Below are 20,017 nucleotides of genomic sequence, written 5' to 3' on the forward strand. Positions count from 1 at the left end.
ATTTTCTCTAAAGCAAATCAGGAACTCTTTCACTAACCTCTTAACCGTTCTTTTCTTCTCCTTCTCTTCGGTTTTCTTTCCTCTTTCATCTCCGGTGAAGACAACCTTTTGCTCCGACGCAGGATCTCCATGGAAGCCCTCGAACTTTTCTTTTCTCTCACTCGAGCCTTTCTGTCTTATCACCCACTTACCATCTGATCTAAAGGAGGCTTATAGTGAAAGTTAAGTTTCGTGTTTTGGGTTCAAAGGCTGCGTTTTGGATTAAAGGCCATTGGGCCTATTCTTTTCAGTGCGGCAAGTTTTCTTTATGGTATAAAGAGCATAAACCATACCCACTTTACTTCCGCTGCCCAGGTTCTGTTCTTTGATGATTCTTGCTTCCTTCTACCATGGATATCACAGACCAGTCTACCAACCTCGCCAGCCCTTTCTACTTACACCCTGGGGAGAATCCAGAATTAACCCTCATCTCTCAAGTCCTGGGTGAGACTAATTACTCTTATTGGAGCAGAAGCATGAGAAGAGCACTCCTATCCAAAAACAAGATCAACTTTATTGATGGGTCTATCAAGAAACCCAAGAAAAATGAAGCTTTGTTTGATGCATGGGAAAGATGCAACATGATGGTACTCATGGATTATAAAAACACTTTCTCTAGAAATTGCAAAAAGTGTAATATATGTTGAAGAAGCCAAAGAATTGTGGGATGAGCTAAAGGAGAGATTTTCTAAAGGTGACTATTTTAAAATCTCTGACCTTCTCCAAGACATTCATTCAATCAAACAAGGGGAAAGAACTGTTAATCAATTCTTTACTGACTTAAAAATCCTCTGGGAAGAATTGGAATCTCTTAGGCCCATACCCAACTGTACCTGTGAAATCCCTTGCAGCTGTGAACTCTCAAGAACTTCTCTGAAATACAGAGAAGTAGAGCATGTTATATGCTTTTTAAAAGGGTTAAATGACACCTATAATACTGTCCTGACCCAGATTCTATTGATGGAACCCCTGTCAAACATCAATCGTGTTTTCTCTCTCGTTATGCAACAAGAGAGACAAGAAAGGTCTGAATCTGGCACTGCAAGCCATAATCACTCTACTGAAACCAGTAGAGTCCTAGCCAATGTTGCTAACAGGAACAACAATTGGAAAGCAGACCAGACCTGGAAAAATCAAGGTCGTGGTGTTGGGTCACATGGTCTGGGAAGAGGCAGAGGAAAGAATCCTAATTATGGAAAACAGTGTTCTTACTGCAACAAGATGAATCACATTGTGGATGAGTGCTACTCCAAGCACGATTTTCCACCTTGGTACAAAAAGAATGATAGCAATCAAGAGAAAAGAAGTGACTGAAACTCTACTAATGTCTGCCAAGGCAGTTCTGGACCAGAAAATACCCATCAGGGAGACACCAGCACTACTTTCAACAAACTCACCTCAGAGCAAATTGAAAAACTTCTCAAAATGATTGAGAAAGCTGATGAGCCTACACATAAGATCAATCAGATGCAGAGGAATGACAAGGAGGACAAACCAGGTACTCTTTCTTGGATTATTGACACTGGGGCCACTGATCATGTGACCCATGAGAAAGGGAATTTTGTCACCTTCTATAAGATTAAGCCCATTACTGTTAAATTGCCTAATAACTCTGTTATTACTGCCAAACATGCAGGAACTATTCAATTTTCTAGAGACTTTGTGATTTTTAATGTGCTTTATATCCCTGATTTCTCTTTCAATTTAATCTATGTTCAAAGTCTTATAAGAGACTTGAATTGTAGCCTAATTTTTTCTTCTGATGTTTGCTAGATAAGGGAGAACTCTACATTGAAGATGATTGGGTGTGCTAACTCTTACAAGGGTCTCTACTACCTACAAACATATTGATGTAAATCTATGGCACTATAGATTAGGCCATCCTGGACACAAGGTTGTCAAACAGATTTGTGAACATTTTCCCTATGTACAAATGAATGCTAATACTGTTTGTGATGTTTGCCACTATGCTAAGCAACATAAATCGCCTTTTCCTATAAGTAATTCCTTATCTGCGGAATGTTTTGAAATGATTCACTGTGATATATGGGGTCCTCTTTTTGTTTCTTCTATTCATGGACATAAATATTTTCTTACTATTGTTGATGATTATAGTCGACCTACATGGATATTTTTTATGAACAATATGGGCCAAACTAGAGGCTTATTACAAAATTTTATTGTTAAGATTAAGAATCAGTTTGGTAAAATAATTAAGACTGTTAGAACTGAACCCGAGTTCAACTGTGTCAACTTATATGACTTGCATGGTACTAGCCATCAAAGCCTGATTATTCAAACCTTTGTTATTGTAATAAAACTAGTATTTAAAGGATGCATTTTATTTATTTTTTGACGAAAATTCATTGACAATGACAAACAAAAAAGGTTCCTTTCCTGACACATACACCCTGTTTAGATCCTTGTCCATTGCAGCATATTGTACAAAACTGAGTTCCAAAACTGCATTTCAATCCATTGCAATCTGGCGGTGGATCACTCTCCACTCTTACTGATTCTGTAGGAAATGAAAAGGCTCGTCTTTTACTAACATTCTGAAAGAGAGAAGAAGAAGAAGAATGACAAAAGAGAGAAGAGAAGAAGAAGAAGAAGAATCACCTTGTTGGGAAACACAAAGTTCAGCTGAGAAAAGGATCCCAGCAAAACAGAAGCTCAACCAAAAAAGAGACATTGCAGTGTAGTGTTGTGAGTCACGGAAGAAGTTGAACAAGTGAGGTTTATGAAATGCAGTTTTATGTTACCAGTTTTATGGCTTTTTAAAGTGAATTATTTTATGAAAATGTGGTAATTTTTGACCGAACAGAAAAATCGTGTAATTATGCAATGGTGCTCTGAAAGTATATGTTACCAGTTTTGTGGTAAACAAAGTAAAAAGTTGCTTTATTTCCTTTTTCTATTTTTATTTAAGTACCAACGAAAGAAGAATTCACTTTGCTCGGTGTGGGCTCACCTTACTGCCATTACCGCATTCTCTCATTCGTAGTTTTTAGGAAGAGATTCTGGAATAACTATGTTTGTGTTTAACTTTTACTATTTAATTTGATTAAGAAAAATAAAATCATACAAAAGAGAAAAATTCGGATTTTTTTTATTAATATTATTATAATAATTTTTTCATTATTAATATTATTATCATTACTGTTATTAATTAATAATAATAATAATAAAGTGAGGTCATTATTTTAATAAAGTTTTGTGTTCTTTTTGTCTCAGTTTGCTAAAATTGAAAGGTACTTTATGCCAAAAACCTAAACAACGCACAGAGATCTATTCCATTTTTACAACGAAAACTCTAAGTTGTCCCTTTCCATCTCACACAACTCTGTAATGGCTTTTTTGTGGTTCTATATTGCTGTTTTGTCTGGGACTATTTTTTCAGCTCAATTCTCTGTTTTCGAGCAAGGTGATGCTTCGTCTTCATCTCTTATCTCTTATAACTTTTAAAATCTTACTAGTCGTCTTCCTCCTTAACAGCGTATTCAGCCGGTGAGAGACGAATGGAGGACGATAAAGTGACAGATTTACCTGGACAACCAGTAGTAAACTTCAATCACTATGCTGGTTACGTGAAGTTAAGACGAGAAGAAAAGAAAGCACTATTTTACTGGTTCTTCGAAGCTCAAGAGGCTTCATCGCATAAACCTCTCGTGCTTTGGCTAACTGGNACCACGTTTTACATCTGCCTGTGAACAAGATTATCAAGACTGAAGTCACTGATCCTCATGAAGAGACCTGTAATATTGATGCTATTAAATATAATGAAACTACAAGAAGACGAGGAAGGGTAAGGTTTCCTCCAAAGCTTGTTAATAAAACAATAAAGAAACGCAAAGAAACATAGAAAAAAATGCATTAAGTTAACTTTAACGTTAAGATTTTAAATCTTCAATCGTAAGATCTCACGGGCAAAGTATTTTCTAATTCTGGTTTTATGGATTCAAATAATTTTGTTTCCAATTATTTTTTATTTTGTTTGTATATTATGCGATGTTTTTCCTTTTTAACATTTTGACATATTTTGCTCATGCAAAGACTTAAATATCCAGCTACAAACTGTTGGGGGAGAATGCTAATGAAGCAGACGCGGAAGAGATTATTAAAATGGCTAGTAAAGCCTCTTTTGTCGATCAACGGAGGCAAGTACAAGAAAATGTTCACTCTCAAATCAAAGCATTTTGCACATGCATGAACGAGATTCTTGTTTCAAAAGAAAAGATGGTGAATGGCCGCTTAGAATTATCTCAACAAGCAAACAGTCCACGTCTCCGTGGTGGGCATAGTTCTGCTAAAGGTATGTGTGACCCAACTAATAACATTCCCGGTGATTTGATCTTTGTTTTAAATTTTAATCTTCCCCTTATTTTACTTGTCATTTTGCAGTATTTTTGTCATTGCTCAGTCATTTCCTTTTCCTATTGATCCATGAAGGCATGGAGAAAAACCTTGTTGAGTTTTTTAATTCACATTTTCAAATTGCTATGAAATCTCTAATCATTGCGTGTTTATCATTTTTGTTATTGATGTGGGCAGCTGCCTCTAAACAAAGACCATTAAGCCAATCTGAAGTCTCTCAGAAGTTAAAGGATCAACTTGGTTATACACTTAATGTCAAACCTTCTCTAATACCTCACAAGGATTCTGGCAAAGGTCTATTTTTAGATGGTGCAGTTGATGTTGGTGCTGTACTAGCCTTTTATCCTGGTGTGATCTATTCCCCATCTTACTATAATCAAATTCCTGGATACCTTGATGAGCAGAACTCGTACTTGATTACAAGATATGACGGGACTGTCATTGATGCCCAACCTTGGGGTTGTGGCGGTGATGGACCAGAGCGATTCAACGGTAGAAAAATGTTAGAAAACAAACTAGTTAATGAAGGAGCTCATAAGGGTTCGGACAGAATGAGTAAACCTTTGGAAGGCTCCCAGATAGATGATGATGTAGTTGAGCGTAGAAATCCATTAGCCTTGGCTCATTTTGCTAACCACCCTCCGAAAGGGATTCTTCCTAATGTCATGATCTGCCCTTATGACTTTCCATTGACTGAAAAACACATGAGGATTTACATACCAAACATATTATTTGGAAATGAAGAAGTAAATCTGAAGAGATTTGGCAGCTCTTGGCTCAAATCTGTAGTTTCAAAAAACAGTGAATCAGATGTTCCTACCCTCAAAGCTGTTGTTCTGGTAGCAACTAGGACTCTTCAAGATGAAGAACTCCTTTTGAACTACAGGTTGAGCAACTCTAAGCAGTGGCCAGAATGGTATGCTCCAGTGGATGAAGAAGAGGACATGAATCTGAAAGATGAAAGTGGCCAATGATCAGACAGAACACCTTTCGATATCATCTCAGAATGATGCCCTAGGTTTAGGTTAAGTGTCTATCTTTGGTCACGCGTATTAGTCTTTAGGCTTAAATGCTTCCTTCGTACTCATGTTAAGAGGTGAATTTCTGTTTAGTATCCGGTTTTAAAAATGAAGACATTGGGTTCCTATTACGAAAAGTGTATAAATAAGGTCATGTCCGTTAAGTTAACAGCAACGGCGTTAAGTCCATGCTGATGTGGCCGTACTTTTTCTCTTCTCTCTTCTGCTTGTTCTCTCTCTTGTTCAACTTTTTCTTTGATGATTTGTTGAACTTGTTATTTCTTTGTAGACTTTATTCATATATTTTTCATAACATAGGGACCCAATGTCTTCATTTTTAAAATCGGATACTAAACAGAAATTCACCTCTTAACACGAGGACAAAGTAAGCATTTAAGCCTAGTCTTTATCATACAATGTTAGCATGTTATTTATATTTAACAATTTTAAAATAAAGGTTGGAAAAAAAAAATAATGTCAAATTTTAAAGAAGTGAAAAAATAACTAAAAAACTAAAACTATACTAATTTTCCCATTACGTAAAAGTCCTTGGAAATTTAGAAAATGTAAAATTACTATGACTAAATATTTTATATATATTTTTTTTAGAATTTATAGTTCTCTTTAAATTTGATGGATTCAGATAGTAGTTAAATAGTTTGTCACTTTGTGCCACGAACCAGTTTGTTGGAACTTGATCTTTATCTCATTTTTTAATATCGCAGAGAAAAGGAATTAATTATTATAAAAGTTAACTGTTTCTCTTAAAAATTCTTATTATAAATACCACAAAAAGAGTTCAATCGTTTTAATGTTTTGATGAAATATCGTGTACCTTTTCTGGAACGTATGTTTTAGAATTGTTTTTCAATGCATACACCTTGATAAGTTTAGATATTTTGTATATACTATGTTACTGATGGATACAACCAAATATAGGTAAGAATTAGGAATTTTGATTCTTTAGTAGTTTGTGTTGTGTATATGCTGTATCTTCAAAACATAAATTTGATATTTTAAAGTATATTCAATTTTATTTAGTATATTAAAATAAATGTATTTTGAAAATATAACACTAAAAATTCAAGAAGTAAATATGGATATGATAAACAGTGCCGATATAGATATTTAAATATTAGGTTAAATTTCTATTTTATTTCTAAATTATTTTAGAATATATTTTAATTTCAATATATATATTTGTAGTCTTTGTTTTATAAAAGTCGTCCACATCATGTAAAGTTAAATGAGGTGTAAATTTAATGTAATAGTGAGTTTTAATTTTTATTATTATATCTTATAATCATATTTTTGTGCTTGGTAAAATATGATTTAGAGATGTTAAGATGAGTTTTATTAAGTGAATAAATATAATTTATTATGATATGGGTTGTAAAGTCAGAAAAATTCAATTTTTTTTAGAATAAAGATTAAATTGAACTCAAAGATAATTATGTAGATTGATAATTCGATCATTTCAAATACTAAAATATTTTCAATAATGTTTGAATAATTTAAATGTTTATTTTATTTGTTTATTAAATTATATAGCTTGACATTTTAATTTTTAATTATTATCTTTATAATGATATTTAATAAAATAAATAAACATTCTAATTTGTATTGTTATAAAATAATAAATGGAGTTAACTTTTGTGTTATAATAAATATATAAAATAAATTAAAAAAATAAATAATCTGAATCAATTCATTATTGAATTGAGTTACAAAATTTTTTACTTAAAAAAAATAACTAACTCGTTTATAATTTAATGCAAAGTGTCAGTTTAACACCTTTAATATCTTTATTATGATGCATAATAATTTATTTTACATAAAATCATGTGTTATGTTTAATTGATAACATGTCTTAATATTAATATATAATAATACATTATAAATAAAGGATTATATTAGGTTGATTTTGTATTTAAATTTTTTATTTATGTAACTTATAAAATAAATATTTTGTTTCTAAATTGTCACACGTATACTAAAGAATGAGAAGTCAATATTGTTTAAAATAATATATTATTATTATTGAGTGTGGTAGTATATATATATATATATATATATATATATATATATATATATATATATATATATTAACATACTTAATTTAGTTTTAACTTTATACCAAATTTGGATATTATTTTATTGATTTTTTCTTAAGAATTCATTTGACTTTGAGTATCTAAAATTTGTATATTTTTAAATTGAATCCCTAAAATTTTATTTTAATGTCAGTTAATGTCATGTTGTCTTCTATATATTGTCATTGCTTAAGCGTATATAAATAATGACATGTTATATTTTAAACTCTTGTAAATTTTTATATTTTAGTATTTATTAATTTTTTGCATAGAATATCCAAAAATTTAATACTTTTTAATGAAGAATTTATAATAATAATAATTCAATTATAAATACTTAAATTCAGAGGAACCTAAAGTTTAATTTTTTTATTTATTTTTCATCTAAAAACATATAATGCAAAAGAATAGTTATTTCAATACACTTGACAATACAATCAAACAACAGATATTTCATTAAAAAGTATAAAAAATCAAACCAATCAATGAGCACACTCTTTATTAAAAATTTAAATAAAAAGTAATGAAACTTTTTAAAAATATTGAAACTTAATTATAGCAATATAATATAATCAAATTATTTTCTAAATTATTATAATATTTATCTAAAAACCTGTCCCAGCTAATTATCCCTAAACCCTAAAATTCCTCTTGAAGATTGATACTTCGTTTTGTTTTTCTTCCGCCACTTCACCAGTGTCTCTGCGCTCTTTAAGGTATGTTCTTCACAGCTCTAAATACTCTTTTCCATTGTTGTTTACTTTCCAGTTTTCATATGCATTGCCCCAACCTCTACTATCGTCCATCCTTTTAACAAATTCTTCTATCACTAAAACCAATTTCACCGATTACGAAATTCATTTTATTTTTGTGTGTGAATATTCTTGCAAGAGGTAAAGCTGAATTTTTTGTTTTGTATTTTCTTTAGACGATCTCAAGTTTCTGAGATCCTATCTTCCCAGCCTGCTTGATCTTTTTTCCTATTCTACTTTGCATTGCTAAACAGGTGAAGGATGGAGATAAATTTGGGGAAACTTGCATTTGACGTTGATTTTCATCCGTCAGATAACCTTGTCGCCACGGGTCTAATTAACGGGGACCTTCATCTGTACGTTGCTTTGGATTAGAGCTGCAGCTTTCATAGCTAATACAGTTTTTTTAATTATTTATACCTTTTTGGCATTTATGATAATTATTACATTGAATATGTGTGCTGCAGATACCGTTATAGCCCTGATAGTGTCCCTGTGAGGTATAGACTGTGAACCTTTTGTTTTTATACTTGTTTGATACTTGTAAACTCGCATACATGTTGACTTTATTTGTTTTCTGTGTGCCGTTTGCTGTTAGGAGATAGTTGTTGGTAATATGTAGTCCTCTGTTGCAATTATTAATTATTTTACTAATTATTCTTTCAGGCAATTGGAAGTTCATGCGCACACAGAGTCTTGCAGGGCTTCTCGATTCATCAATGGTGGACGTGGTAATGCACATTATTTTCGATATTGTGTATAACTTCTGATGATCTTACTTGCATGCGTTTGAGTTTAAAATGTTTATGGTCATGTTTCTCTTTTAGTGCTGTTGACGGGTTCTCCAGATTGCTCTATACTGGCTACGGATGTGGAGACCGGATCTACAATTACCCGTATTGATAATGCTCACGAGTGAGTAGATTTACTGCAGTTACTGATTTGTTGTGATTTGGGTAACGGGATAATCACTAGCATCCTCATTGCTTTAGAATTTTTATTTGGCTTTTGTTGTGATATAGGGCTGCAGTAAATAGATTGATAAACTTGACCGAGTCAACTGTTGCCTCAGGAGACGATGAGGGTTGTATAAAGGTACATTTTTGTTCTTATTTCAAATTCTCAGAATTTGTATTTTATTTGAATTCCAGATTATTTTGTGGTATGCATTAATAATATTTTACATAGATATTCAGCCATTTCTAAGATAGTGGATGGCAGCAATGGATTGATCTCTTGTTTTAAAATTTAACAATCTTTGCTGAGCTCTTAAATTGATAAACCTTAATTAGGTGTGCTCGACTAATTTTGAAAGCCCTATGCTCATAGCAAGCACAGAAAATACCAGGTCAATGATCACTACTAGCAAATCCGTTTGACTATAATCCCTTTCTTTCTGCAGCCACCCCCCAATAGCATTCATTATTTGAATATTGTATCATTGATTATTTTATTTTATACATGTATATTTTTAACTTTATGTTATTTTCAGTGCTATTCTGCTTAAAATCACCCTGTACTTTTCTGAAGATAGTTGCAATTTTGATCTTGTAGAGTTATGGGAAGGTCAGACTGTTGGTGCTTTCTCAACGTGTTTCATCTGCTCTTCTTTGTTGTAGGTTTGGGATACCAGAGAACGCTCTTGCTGCAATTCTTTTGATGCCCATGAAGATTACATTTCAGACATGACTTTTGCTTCTGATGCAATGAAACTGTTGACAACAAGGTAGTAAATTCATGTAGCTCACCTGCCCTAAAATATCAATGGATATAGTGTAAATTCTTATTTTCCATAAATTTCCTGTTTTTTTAGCGGAGACGGGACTCTGTCTGTTTGCAATCTTCGAAGAAATACAGTAAGTTGAATATCTGTATTTTCTGGTTCCTCTTAAAGCATATGTTCTCTCTACTTATTTCATGATTTTTAACCACCCATTCATGATTTATTGAAAGGTACAAACTCGATCCGAATTTTCTGAAGATGAGTTGCTGTCTGTTGTTTTAATGAAGGTATTAAAGTCAAAGTCCATGAATTTGCAGTGAATTCTTATGCTTTTATAGGAACTTTTTAAATATTTCTGGAAAAGCATTTTTGTTATTTCTATCTTCACTTTTATAATTTGGCCAATAGTTTAGGGACTAAAAACATATTTAACCCTTTTAAGTTTTATGAAAGGAACCTTTCTTTTGTTTTGTAATTTTCTTTTCTGTATGCATTTTAAAAGACGACACTAATAGTTTTGTATTTATTTAATATTGAAAGGCAAAAAAAAATGAAAAAATCAATGTAGTTATAAGAATATGATATTTTTTATTTTCAGGACTGTTTGCTGCAAAACCACTTCCTACAGAATCAGTGAGAGTGGACAGTGATCCACCACCAGATTGTAATGGATTGAGATGCAGTCTTGGAACTGAGTTTTGTACCATATGCTGCAATGGACAAGGATCCAAAACAATCGATTAAGCAAATAAATATTTAAAATTAATAATAATGGTATAATAATATTGTATACCTCTATTTTAAGAGAATTTATTGAACGTAATACGGTCATTTACATGAATTATGCTGCTCCAAAAGCAACAGACAAACAACCAGGTCTTACCAAAAAATTAATTTATCACTGAATGAATATTAGTATACACGAAAATAGAATAAAATGTAAGCTATGGTTTTACTCTTTAACAATGAATATATTCAAGGATTAAGATAAAAAAAATTGTATGACAATGAAAACTGTATAATGAAATTGAATTTGATGAATTATGAAATTGGGTGGTGTGGTTTGTAGGATGGACATGTCTCTATTGACAGCATAAGAAAACTGTATAATGAAATTTTTCTGACCAGACATTAGTCAGTGCAAGTTTCATGCACCAAACCATCTTATAAATTTGGAATCAAACATTGCCTTTTCTGGTAAAAGCTTTGTCTTCAACCTTTGCTTCCAGGCTTTTTGTGCTTTCCTATTCTAGCTAGCTTTTTTCAATTTCAAAAAGCACAATTCAAAGACAATATGAACTGGGGCACACCAAAAAACTAATACATCAAAAGAGGAACATTTCCATATTAGGCTTTACATTCATCATGTAGTACTTCAATTAATTTTGTACTATCCAACCATTTCTATCAGCTTAATTTTACAAATTCTTGCCAATGCAATTTGTTTTCACGAAACCTTCTATGATTTTCCATCTCATGCAAAAATGTATTTTGTTTTTTTAGTATATTTATCAAGAAAATCACTTGATCATCGAGCTTGTTTAAGTAATCAGAATTATTTGTGGAAGACCCCAACCTATGATATTAAAAATTATTGATTCGGTGGATTATTGTCCAAAAACAGTAATCGTGTTATTTTTTTGTAGGCTAGTTTATGTTTTTATTCCAGTTTCTGTTTTTATCCCTTTCTCTTTGGAACTCTATAAATAGAGTTTTTCCATTCACAAACTGTTGTAATTTTTACACACATTCAAGCAATAATATCAGATATACATTTTCTCTAAAGCAAATCAGGAACTCTTTCACTAACCTCTTAACCGTTCTTTTCTTCTCCTTCTCTTCGGTTTTCTTTCCTCTTTCATCTCCGGTGAAGACAACCTTTTGCTCCGACGCAGGATCTCCATGGAAGCCCTCGAACTTTTCTTTTCTCTCACTCGAGCCTTTCTGTCTTATCACCCACTTACCATCTGATCTAAAGGAGGCTTATAGTGAAAGTTAAGTTTCGTGTTTTGGGTTCAAAGGCTGCGTTTTGGATTAAAGGCCATTGGGCCTATTCTTTTCAGTGCGGCAAGTTTTCTTTATGGTATAAAGAGCATAAACCATACCCACTTTACTTCCGCTGCCCAGGTTCTGTTCTTTGATGATTCTTGCTTCCTTCTACCATGGATATCACAGACCAGTCTACCAACCTCGCCAGCCCTTTCTACTTACACCCTGGGGAGAATCCAGAATTAACCCTCATCTCTCAAGTCCTGGGTGAGACTAATTACTCTTATTGGAGCAGAAGCATGAGAAGAGCACTCCTATCCAAAAACAAGATCAACTTTATTGATGGGTCTATCAAGAAACCCAAGAAAAATGAAGCTTTGTTTGATGCATGGGAAAGATGCAACATGATGGTACTCATGGATTATAAAAACACTTTCTCTAGAAATTGCAAAAAGTGTAATATATGTTGAAGAAGCCAAAGAATTGTGGGATGAGCTAAAGGAGAGATTTTCTAAAGGTGACTATTTTAAAATCTCTGACCTTCTCCAAGACATTCATTCAATCAAACAAGGGGAAAGAACTGTTAATCAATTCTTTACTGACTTAAAAATCCTCTGGGAAGAATTGGAATCTCTTAGGCCCATACCCAACTGTACCTGTGAAATCCCTTGCAGCTGTGAACTCTCAAGAACTTCTCTGAAATACAGAGAAGTAGAGCATGTTATATGCTTTTTAAAAGGGTTAAATGACACCTATAATACTGTCCTGACCCAGATTCTATTGATGGAACCCCTGTCAAACATCAATCGTGTTTTCTCTCTCGTTATGCAACAAGAGAGACAAGAAAGGTCTGAATCTGGCACTGCAAGCCATAATCACTCTACTGAAACCAGTAGAGTCCTAGCCAATGTTGCTAACAGGAACAACAATTGGAAAGCAGACCAGACCTGGAAAAATCAAGGTCGTGGTGTTGGGTCACATGGTCTGGGAAGAGGCAGAGGAAAGAATCCTAATTATGGAAAACAGTGTTCTTACTGCAACAAGATGAATCACATTGTGGATGAGTGCTACTCCAAGCACGATTTTCCACCTTGGTACAAAAAGAATGATAGCAATCAAGAGAAAAGAAGTGACTGAAACTCTACTAATGTCTGCCAAGGCAGTTCTGGACCAGAAAATACCCATCAGGGAGACACCAGCACTACTTTCAACAAACTCACCTCAGAGCAAATTGAAAAACTTCTCAAAATGATTGAGAAAGCTGATGAGCCTACACATAAGATCAATCAGATGCAGAGGAATGACAAGGAGGACAAACCAGGTACTCTTTCTTGGATTATTGACACTGGGGCCACTGATCATGTGACCCATGAGAAAGGGAATTTTGTCACCTTCTATAAGATTAAGCCCATTACTGTTAAATTGCCTAATAACTCTGTTATTACTGCCAAACATGCAGGAACTATTCAATTTTCTAGAGACTTTGTGATTTTTAATGTGCTTTATATCCCTGATTTCTCTTTCAATTTAATCTATGTTCAAAGTCTTATAAGAGACTTGAATTGTAGCCTAATTTTTTCTTCTGATGTTTGCTAGATAAGGGAGAACTCTACATTGAAGATGATTGGGTGTGCTAACTCTTACAAGGGTCTCTACTACCTACAAACATATTGATGTAAATCTATGGCACTATAGATTAGGCCATCCTGGACACAAGGTTGTCAAACAGATTTGTGAACATTTTCCCTATGTACAAATGAATGCTAATACTGTTTGTGATGTTTGCCACTATGCTAAGCAACATAAATCGCCTTTTCCTATAAGTAATTCCTTATCTGCGGAATGTTTTGAAATGATTCACTGTGATATATGGGGTCCTCTTTTTGTTTCTTCTATTCATGGACATAAATATTTTCTTACTATTGTTGATGATTATAGTCGACCTACATGGATATTTTTTATGAACAATATGGGCCAAACTAGAGGCTTATTACAAAATTTTATTGTTAAGATTAAGAATCAGTTTGGTAAAATAATTAAGACTGTTAGAACTGAACCCGAGTTCAACTGTGTCAACTTATATGACTTGCATGGTACTAGCCATCAAAGCCTGATTATTCAAACCTTTGTTATTGTAATAAAACTAGTATTTAAAGGATGCATTTTATTTATTTTTTGACGAAAATTCATTGACAATGACAAACAAAAAAGGTTCCTTTCCTGACACATACACCCTGTTTAGATCCTTGTCCATTGCAGCATATTGTACAAAACTGAGTTCCAAAACTGCATTTCAATCCATTGCAATCTGGCGGTGGATCACTCTCCACTCTTACTGATTCTGTAGGAAATGAAAAGGCTCGTCTTTTACTAACATTCTGAAAGAGAGAAGAAGAAGAAGAATGACAAGAAGAGAGAAGAAGAAGAAGAAGAATCACCTTGTTGGGAAACACAAAGTTCAGCTGAGAAAAGGATCCCAGCAAAACAGAAGCTCAACCAAAAAAGAGACATTGCAGTGTAGTGTTGTGAGTCACGGAAGAAGTTGAACAAGTGAGGTTTATGAAATGCAGTTTTATGTTACCAGTTTTATGGCTTTTTAAAGTGAATTATTTTATGAAAATGTGGTAATTTTTGACCGAACAGAAAAATCGTGTAATTATGCAATGGTGCTCTGAAAGTATATGTTACCAGTTTTGTGGTAAACAAAGTAAAAAGTTGCTTTATTTCCTTTTTCTATTTTTATTTAAGTACCAACGAAAGAAGAATTCACTTTGCTCGGTGTGGGCTCACCTTACTGCCATTACCGCATTCTCTCATTCGTAGTTTTTAGGAAGAGATTCTGGAATAACTATGTTTGTGTTTAACTTTTACTATTTAATTTGATTAAGAAAAATAAAATCATACAAAAGAGAAAAATTCGGATTTTCTTTTTATTAATATTATTATAATAATTTTTTCATTATTAATATTATTATCATTACTGTTATTAATATTAATAATAATAATAATAAAGTGAGGTCATTATTTTAATAAAGTTTTGTGTTCTTTTTGTCTCAGTTTGCTAAAATTGAAAGGTACTTTATGCCAAAAACCTAAACAACGCACAGAGATCTATTCCATTTTTACAACGAAAACTCTAAGTTGTCCCTTTCCATCTCACACAACTCTGTAATGGCTTTTTTGTGGTTCTATATTGCTGTTTTGTCTGGGACTATTTTTTCAGCTCAATCTCTGTTTTCGAGCAAGGTGATGCTTCGTCTTCATCTCTTATCTCTTATAACTTTTAAAATCTTACTAGTCGTCTTCCTCCTTAACAGCGTATTCAGCCGGTGAGAGACGAATGGAGGACGATAAAGTGACAGATTTACCTGGACAACCAGTAGTAAACTTCAATCACTATGCTGGTTACGTGAAGTTAAGACGAGAAGAAAAGAAAGCACTATTTTACTGGTTCTTCGAAGCTCAAGAGGCTTCATCGCATAAACCTCTCGTGCTTTGGCTAACTGGAGGTATGTCTTGACCAATCTTTCATTCATTTTAAGTTATACAATTTCTTTTATCTTAATATTTTAGTGTGTTTCTTGTTAAGAGCAAAACTTATCGTTAATGATAAATTAATCTTTTTGTAGGACCTGGTTGTTCGTCTGTTGCTTTTGGAGCAGCACAAGAGATTGGTCCATTTCGTGTAGACGACCATCAGCGTATTACCTTCAACAAATTCTCCTGGAACAGAGGTATACAAAATTATTTTACGATTGTTTTAAATTTTAAATATTTATTTGCTTAACTGATTGTTTTGGACTCTGTTGTTTCAATTTTACAGTTGCCAATATCATATTCTTGGAATCACCGATTAGTGTGGGTTTTTCTTACACTAATAATTCCGATGACTTAAGCAAGCTCGGTGATCAAGTGGTTGCTCTTGATAACTATGCCTTCTTGCTTGGTTGGTTTAAGAGATTTCCAAGATTCAAATCCCATGAATTTTATATCGTAGGAGAGAGCTATGGAGGTACTTTCTGATATCTATATTTAATCAATAATTTACTAACTACTTTTATTGAAGAAATCTTTTACATGTGTTTGAAATAACAGGACATTATGCTCCACAGTTGGCTGAGGTTATACATGAAGGGAACAAAAATGGCCCTTACATAAATCTTAAGGGATTCATGGTAATTTACGAAACAATGTTGTACGGTTTAAACTGATATACTCAAAAAATGAAATACCTTTTTCATTAAATTTAACGATGAATTTGGTGCGACATAAAATACAGATGGGAAACCCTGTGATTAACGATGTGACAGACTTGAAAGGCATATTTGATTTTGCTTTCTATCATGCCATAATTTCAAAGCAAGTATATGATGGCATAAGAGAGAAATGTGATTTCATGACAAAAAACAATACAAAGGAATGTAGTTGGATCGTGGCCAAATTCGTAAAGGCCTATTCTGACATAGATGTATTTAGTATTTACTCTCCTGTCTGTCTGTTGGACTATGAAAGACCAGTTTCAAGTATGTTTGATGGTATCCCGTATGCTGTCTCAGAATTTGTAAGTATAATTTGTCTGATTTAAAACTCACTATTTTGTTAATTAATAATACACCTGTATTAAATAATGGAAAAAAATAAATTATTTTGTGATGCATTTTAGGACCTCCGGAATATGATTCCGACAATGGCTTACGATCCATGTAAAGCTAACGACGTGGAGAAGTATTTCAACAGGAAGGATGTCCAGAAGGCCATTCATGCATACCTCCCTGACATGTTTGATCCCTACACGATATGCAGGTACTGATTTTCATGTATAATATATGTATTTAACTGTTTATTTTTAACTGATTAAATTAACACAGTAATATTTATTTTGTGATGAAGCACTAAAATTAAAAAATGGAATGATTCGCCAAGCACAGTTCTTCCAGTGATTCAGAAACTACTACATGCTGGTTTACGCATTTGGATGTACAGGTATATATACTTATAATTACTTGCATATATAGTATATTTGAAGAAGTTTGACGATGATATTGATAGAGATCTTTTACATTACCGATCGTCTCTACTTTAGGACGATCGTTAGTGAGAAGACAACTGAACCTGTCGATCGGTGACCGATCGTCCGAGAATAGAGCCGATTAGTAGTGACGATCGGTAAGGACGATCGGTAATGTAAAAGATCTCAATCATACAGCCGATCGTCCGAGAGTAGAGCCAATCAGTGGTGACGATCGATAAGGACGATCGGTAATGTATGATGACGATGGGTAATGTAAAAGATCTCTATCAGATATTTTAACATAGATATAAATAAATGCAGTGGAGACAGTGATGGTAGAGTTCCATGGTTATCAACGAGATACAGTTTGGAAGAGCTGAAAGTGAATGTGACAAGAGAATGGAGAGCTTGGTTTGAAGGAAGAGAAGTTGGAGGATGGGTAGAGGAGTACGAGGGTGGTCTCACTTTTGCCTCCATTAGAGGTGCTGGTCATCAAGCTCCGATTTATAAACCACGAGAAGCTCTTTCTCTCTTCTACCATTTCCTTTCTGCTCAATCGCTTCCTTCTTCTACCTTCTGATTCGTTCCATTTGTAAATTGTCATCTTTTTACATTTATTCACATCCAAGAGAAATTGTCATTTTACAGAATATATATGTTTTTTACATGTCTCAGTCTATTATTAGAAAGTTAATAATCAATAGTTACTGCTATAATTAAATATATATACATATATGAAATGAAACAAGAATATGAAAGGGAAAGGAGAATTATTTTATGAAAGAAAAAAAAAATCGAATATTTTTAAATGGTTAGTTTATTAAATTTGAAGTTTTAATGATTTAAAAATTGAGTTTGAAATGTGTGGATTGAAAGTTTAATAATTTAAAAATCGTAACTTACAAATAAATAATAAAATGTCAATAACTTTAAGACAATTAATTAAACTCTTATTTTTTTTATGATAAACTGTGAATAATTAAACAATTACACGCTGTTTAAACTAATTTTTTGTAGTGAGTTTTCGACATTTCAGAAGCAATTTTTTAAAACAAGATTTCGTTTTAATGTTTTGAGTTAAATAATTAAATATTAATGTTATTGCAGAAATTTAATTACAGGCTCTTGCTTTGGGTCTCATCATGCAAATTCAAAAGCATTAATTTCTGAAAATACTAAAGAAAAATTAAGTATCATGCATTTAGAAAACCATGAAAAAAGTGATTCATCTTTCAAAATATCAGCCTTTCCACATTTCACAGTTTTACTGGATTCATCTTTTATAACAATTAATTTGGCAGTGGTTTGGCAGCCATCATTAAATAATTAATTAATGTTTTCATTAATTAATTAAATTTTTTCATTAATTAATTAAATGTTTTCATTAATTATAGTTAAATGTTTTCATTAATTAATTAAATGTTTTCATTAATTAATTAAATGTTTTCATTAATTAATTAATAATGCATTTCTAAACAGGGTGTATGTGTTAGTAAAGGAACCTTTTTTGTTTGTACATGTCAATGAATTTTCGTGAAAAAAATAAATAAAATGCATGCTTTAAATAGTAGTTTTATTACAATAATAACAAATAATTTATAGGAGTTTGAATAATTATGAAGTAAATATAATTTTAATTATGATCTACCAAGTATTAATTTTAAGTTTCTACAAATTAATTTTTAAAAGATGAATCCAACAAAACTGTGAAATGTCAAAAGTCTTATATTTTAAAATTAGAGCTTCCGAATTCTCCAATAACGATGATAGTTTAAAACTATTTCTCACTAAATAAGCGAGTAAAATAATTGATTTGACCTATATGAAATAGATAACAACGGTTCATAAATAATTAATTTGATCCAATAAAATTAATAAGAAATTCATAAATAATAATAACAACAATAATAATTTTAATGTTTATATTTAATTAGTAATTAATATTTAAAAAAATTATTGCAATAAATTATAAAATAAATCAATAACTAGAGCTGTCAAAACGGGTCATCCGGCCCGACCCGACTCGATCCACCACGGGTTGGTCACTGAGTCAACCTAACCCAGCTCATTTATTAACGAGCCAGAAAAATTCAAACCCGGCTCGACCCACCAAGGGTTGGTGGATAAATGAGTTGGCTCACTAGCTCACTTAATTACATTTTTTTTAATAAAAAAAATTATAAACTTTTTATAATTCAAATTTAAACAAATTTCACTCTCAAATTTCACTCCCAACATGGATATTTAATTAATTTTGAAAATAAGAAACTTAAAAAAAATTCAAGCAAAAACAAAATAATAAATATTTTTTTATAAAATTAAAATTAAATTTTAATAAAATAAAATTAGGTAGGTGGGTTGGTGGGCCATCCCGGTCCACCACAGATTCAACCTGCATGAGCAGGGTTTAAATAAGCCGGGTTTAAATCTGACCCGCATAAAAAAATATAATTTTTTCAAACCCAATCCGACTCAAACCTGTGGTGGACCGGATTGACCCGCGGGTTGTGACTCATTTTGAAAGCTCTAATAATAACATTAATTGTATCAATTAAAATTAATATTTAATAATTTAACTTAAAACGTTAAAACACAATCTAATCTTGTTTTAAAATATTGTTTTTTGAAATGTTGAAAACTCACTAAGAAAAATAAGTTTTTACAGCGTTTAACTATTCACCGTGTATCAAAACCCGATAGAAAATATTATGTAAGTTACGATTTTGTAATTAAACAGTAAGTTTTTATAGCGTTTAATTATAGAGTTTAATTAATTGCTATAAAATTATTAACATTTTATTATTTATTACGATTTCAAATCATTATTTAAATTTATATTGTTAGAATAAAATATTTATTAAGGAGTGACATATATTGAATTATTAAGGAGTGGATTTCTCATTTCAGTATATTTTTTATTCGTTTCCTTATTTAATAGTATTAAATTACTTTTTTTTTTGTGGAAAATTGATCACAGCCTTACTTACTAAGGAGACATTTCCAGTTCTTTCCATGAA

At 32.2% G+C, this 20,017-nt stretch overlaps 3 protein-coding genes across 6 annotated transcripts; all 3 read left to right on the plus strand.

Annotated features, from left to right (window-relative positions):
• Positions 1-3,745: 3,745 nt before the first annotated feature.
• On the plus strand, positions 3,746-5,554 carry LOC148201887 (uncharacterized). Its single transcript, XM_088109053.1, has 2 exons — positions 3,746-4,351; positions 4,591-5,554. Exons 1-2 carry the CDS (start codon positions 4,162-4,164, stop codon positions 5,385-5,387), a joined length of 987 nt encoding a protein of 328 aa, XP_087965179.1. The 5' UTR covers positions 3,746-4,161; the 3' UTR covers positions 5,388-5,554.
• Positions 5,555-8,085: 2,531 nt separating this feature from the next.
• On the plus strand, positions 8,086-10,790 carry LOC148201888 (WD repeat-containing protein 55-like). Of its 2 annotated transcripts, none has more exons than XM_088109054.1 (10): positions 8,086-8,241; positions 8,532-8,633; positions 8,745-8,777; positions 8,944-9,008; positions 9,105-9,192; positions 9,300-9,372; positions 9,897-10,003; positions 10,091-10,133; positions 10,231-10,287; positions 10,599-10,790. In XM_088109054.1, the coding sequence occupies exons 2-10, from the start codon at positions 8,539-8,541 to the stop codon at positions 10,635-10,637; spliced, it is 600 nt and encodes a 199-aa protein (XP_087965180.1). In that variant the 5' UTR covers positions 8,086-8,241; positions 8,532-8,538; the 3' UTR covers positions 10,638-10,790. The 2 variants fall into 2 exon arrangements, with proteins under 2 accessions (XP_087965180.1, XP_087965181.1); XM_088109055.1 differs by lacking the exon at positions 8,086-8,241 and adding an exon at positions 8,265-8,418.
• Positions 10,791-14,438: 3,648 nt separating this feature from the next.
• LOC148201889 (serine carboxypeptidase-like 35) lies at positions 14,439-17,667 on the plus strand. 3 transcript variants are annotated; one of them, XM_088109051.1, is made up of 9 exons: positions 14,439-14,539; positions 15,307-15,498; positions 15,619-15,723; positions 15,813-16,001; positions 16,085-16,164; positions 16,269-16,550; positions 16,653-16,792; positions 16,880-16,972; positions 17,322-17,667. In XM_088109051.1, the coding sequence occupies exons 2-9, from the start codon at positions 15,330-15,332 to the stop codon at positions 17,578-17,580; spliced, it is 1,317 nt and encodes a 438-aa protein (XP_087965177.1). In that variant the 5' UTR covers positions 14,439-14,539; positions 15,307-15,329; the 3' UTR covers positions 17,581-17,667. The 3 variants fall into 3 exon arrangements, with proteins under 3 accessions (XP_087965177.1, XP_087965178.1, XP_087965176.1); XM_088109052.1 differs by lacking the exon at positions 14,439-14,539 and adding an exon at positions 15,108-15,235 and having other exon boundaries at positions 15,813-15,935; XM_088109050.1 differs by lacking the exon at positions 14,439-14,539 and adding an exon at positions 15,109-15,235.
• The last annotated feature ends 2,350 nt before the right edge of the window (positions 17,668-20,017 follow it).

Source organism: Vigna umbellata, chromosome 3, assembly GCF_029865625.1.
Source record: "Vigna umbellata cultivar VRB3 chromosome 3, Vumbellata_1.0, whole genome shotgun sequence".
Lineage (NCBI taxonomy): Eukaryota > Viridiplantae > Streptophyta > Magnoliopsida > Fabales > Fabaceae > Vigna > Vigna umbellata.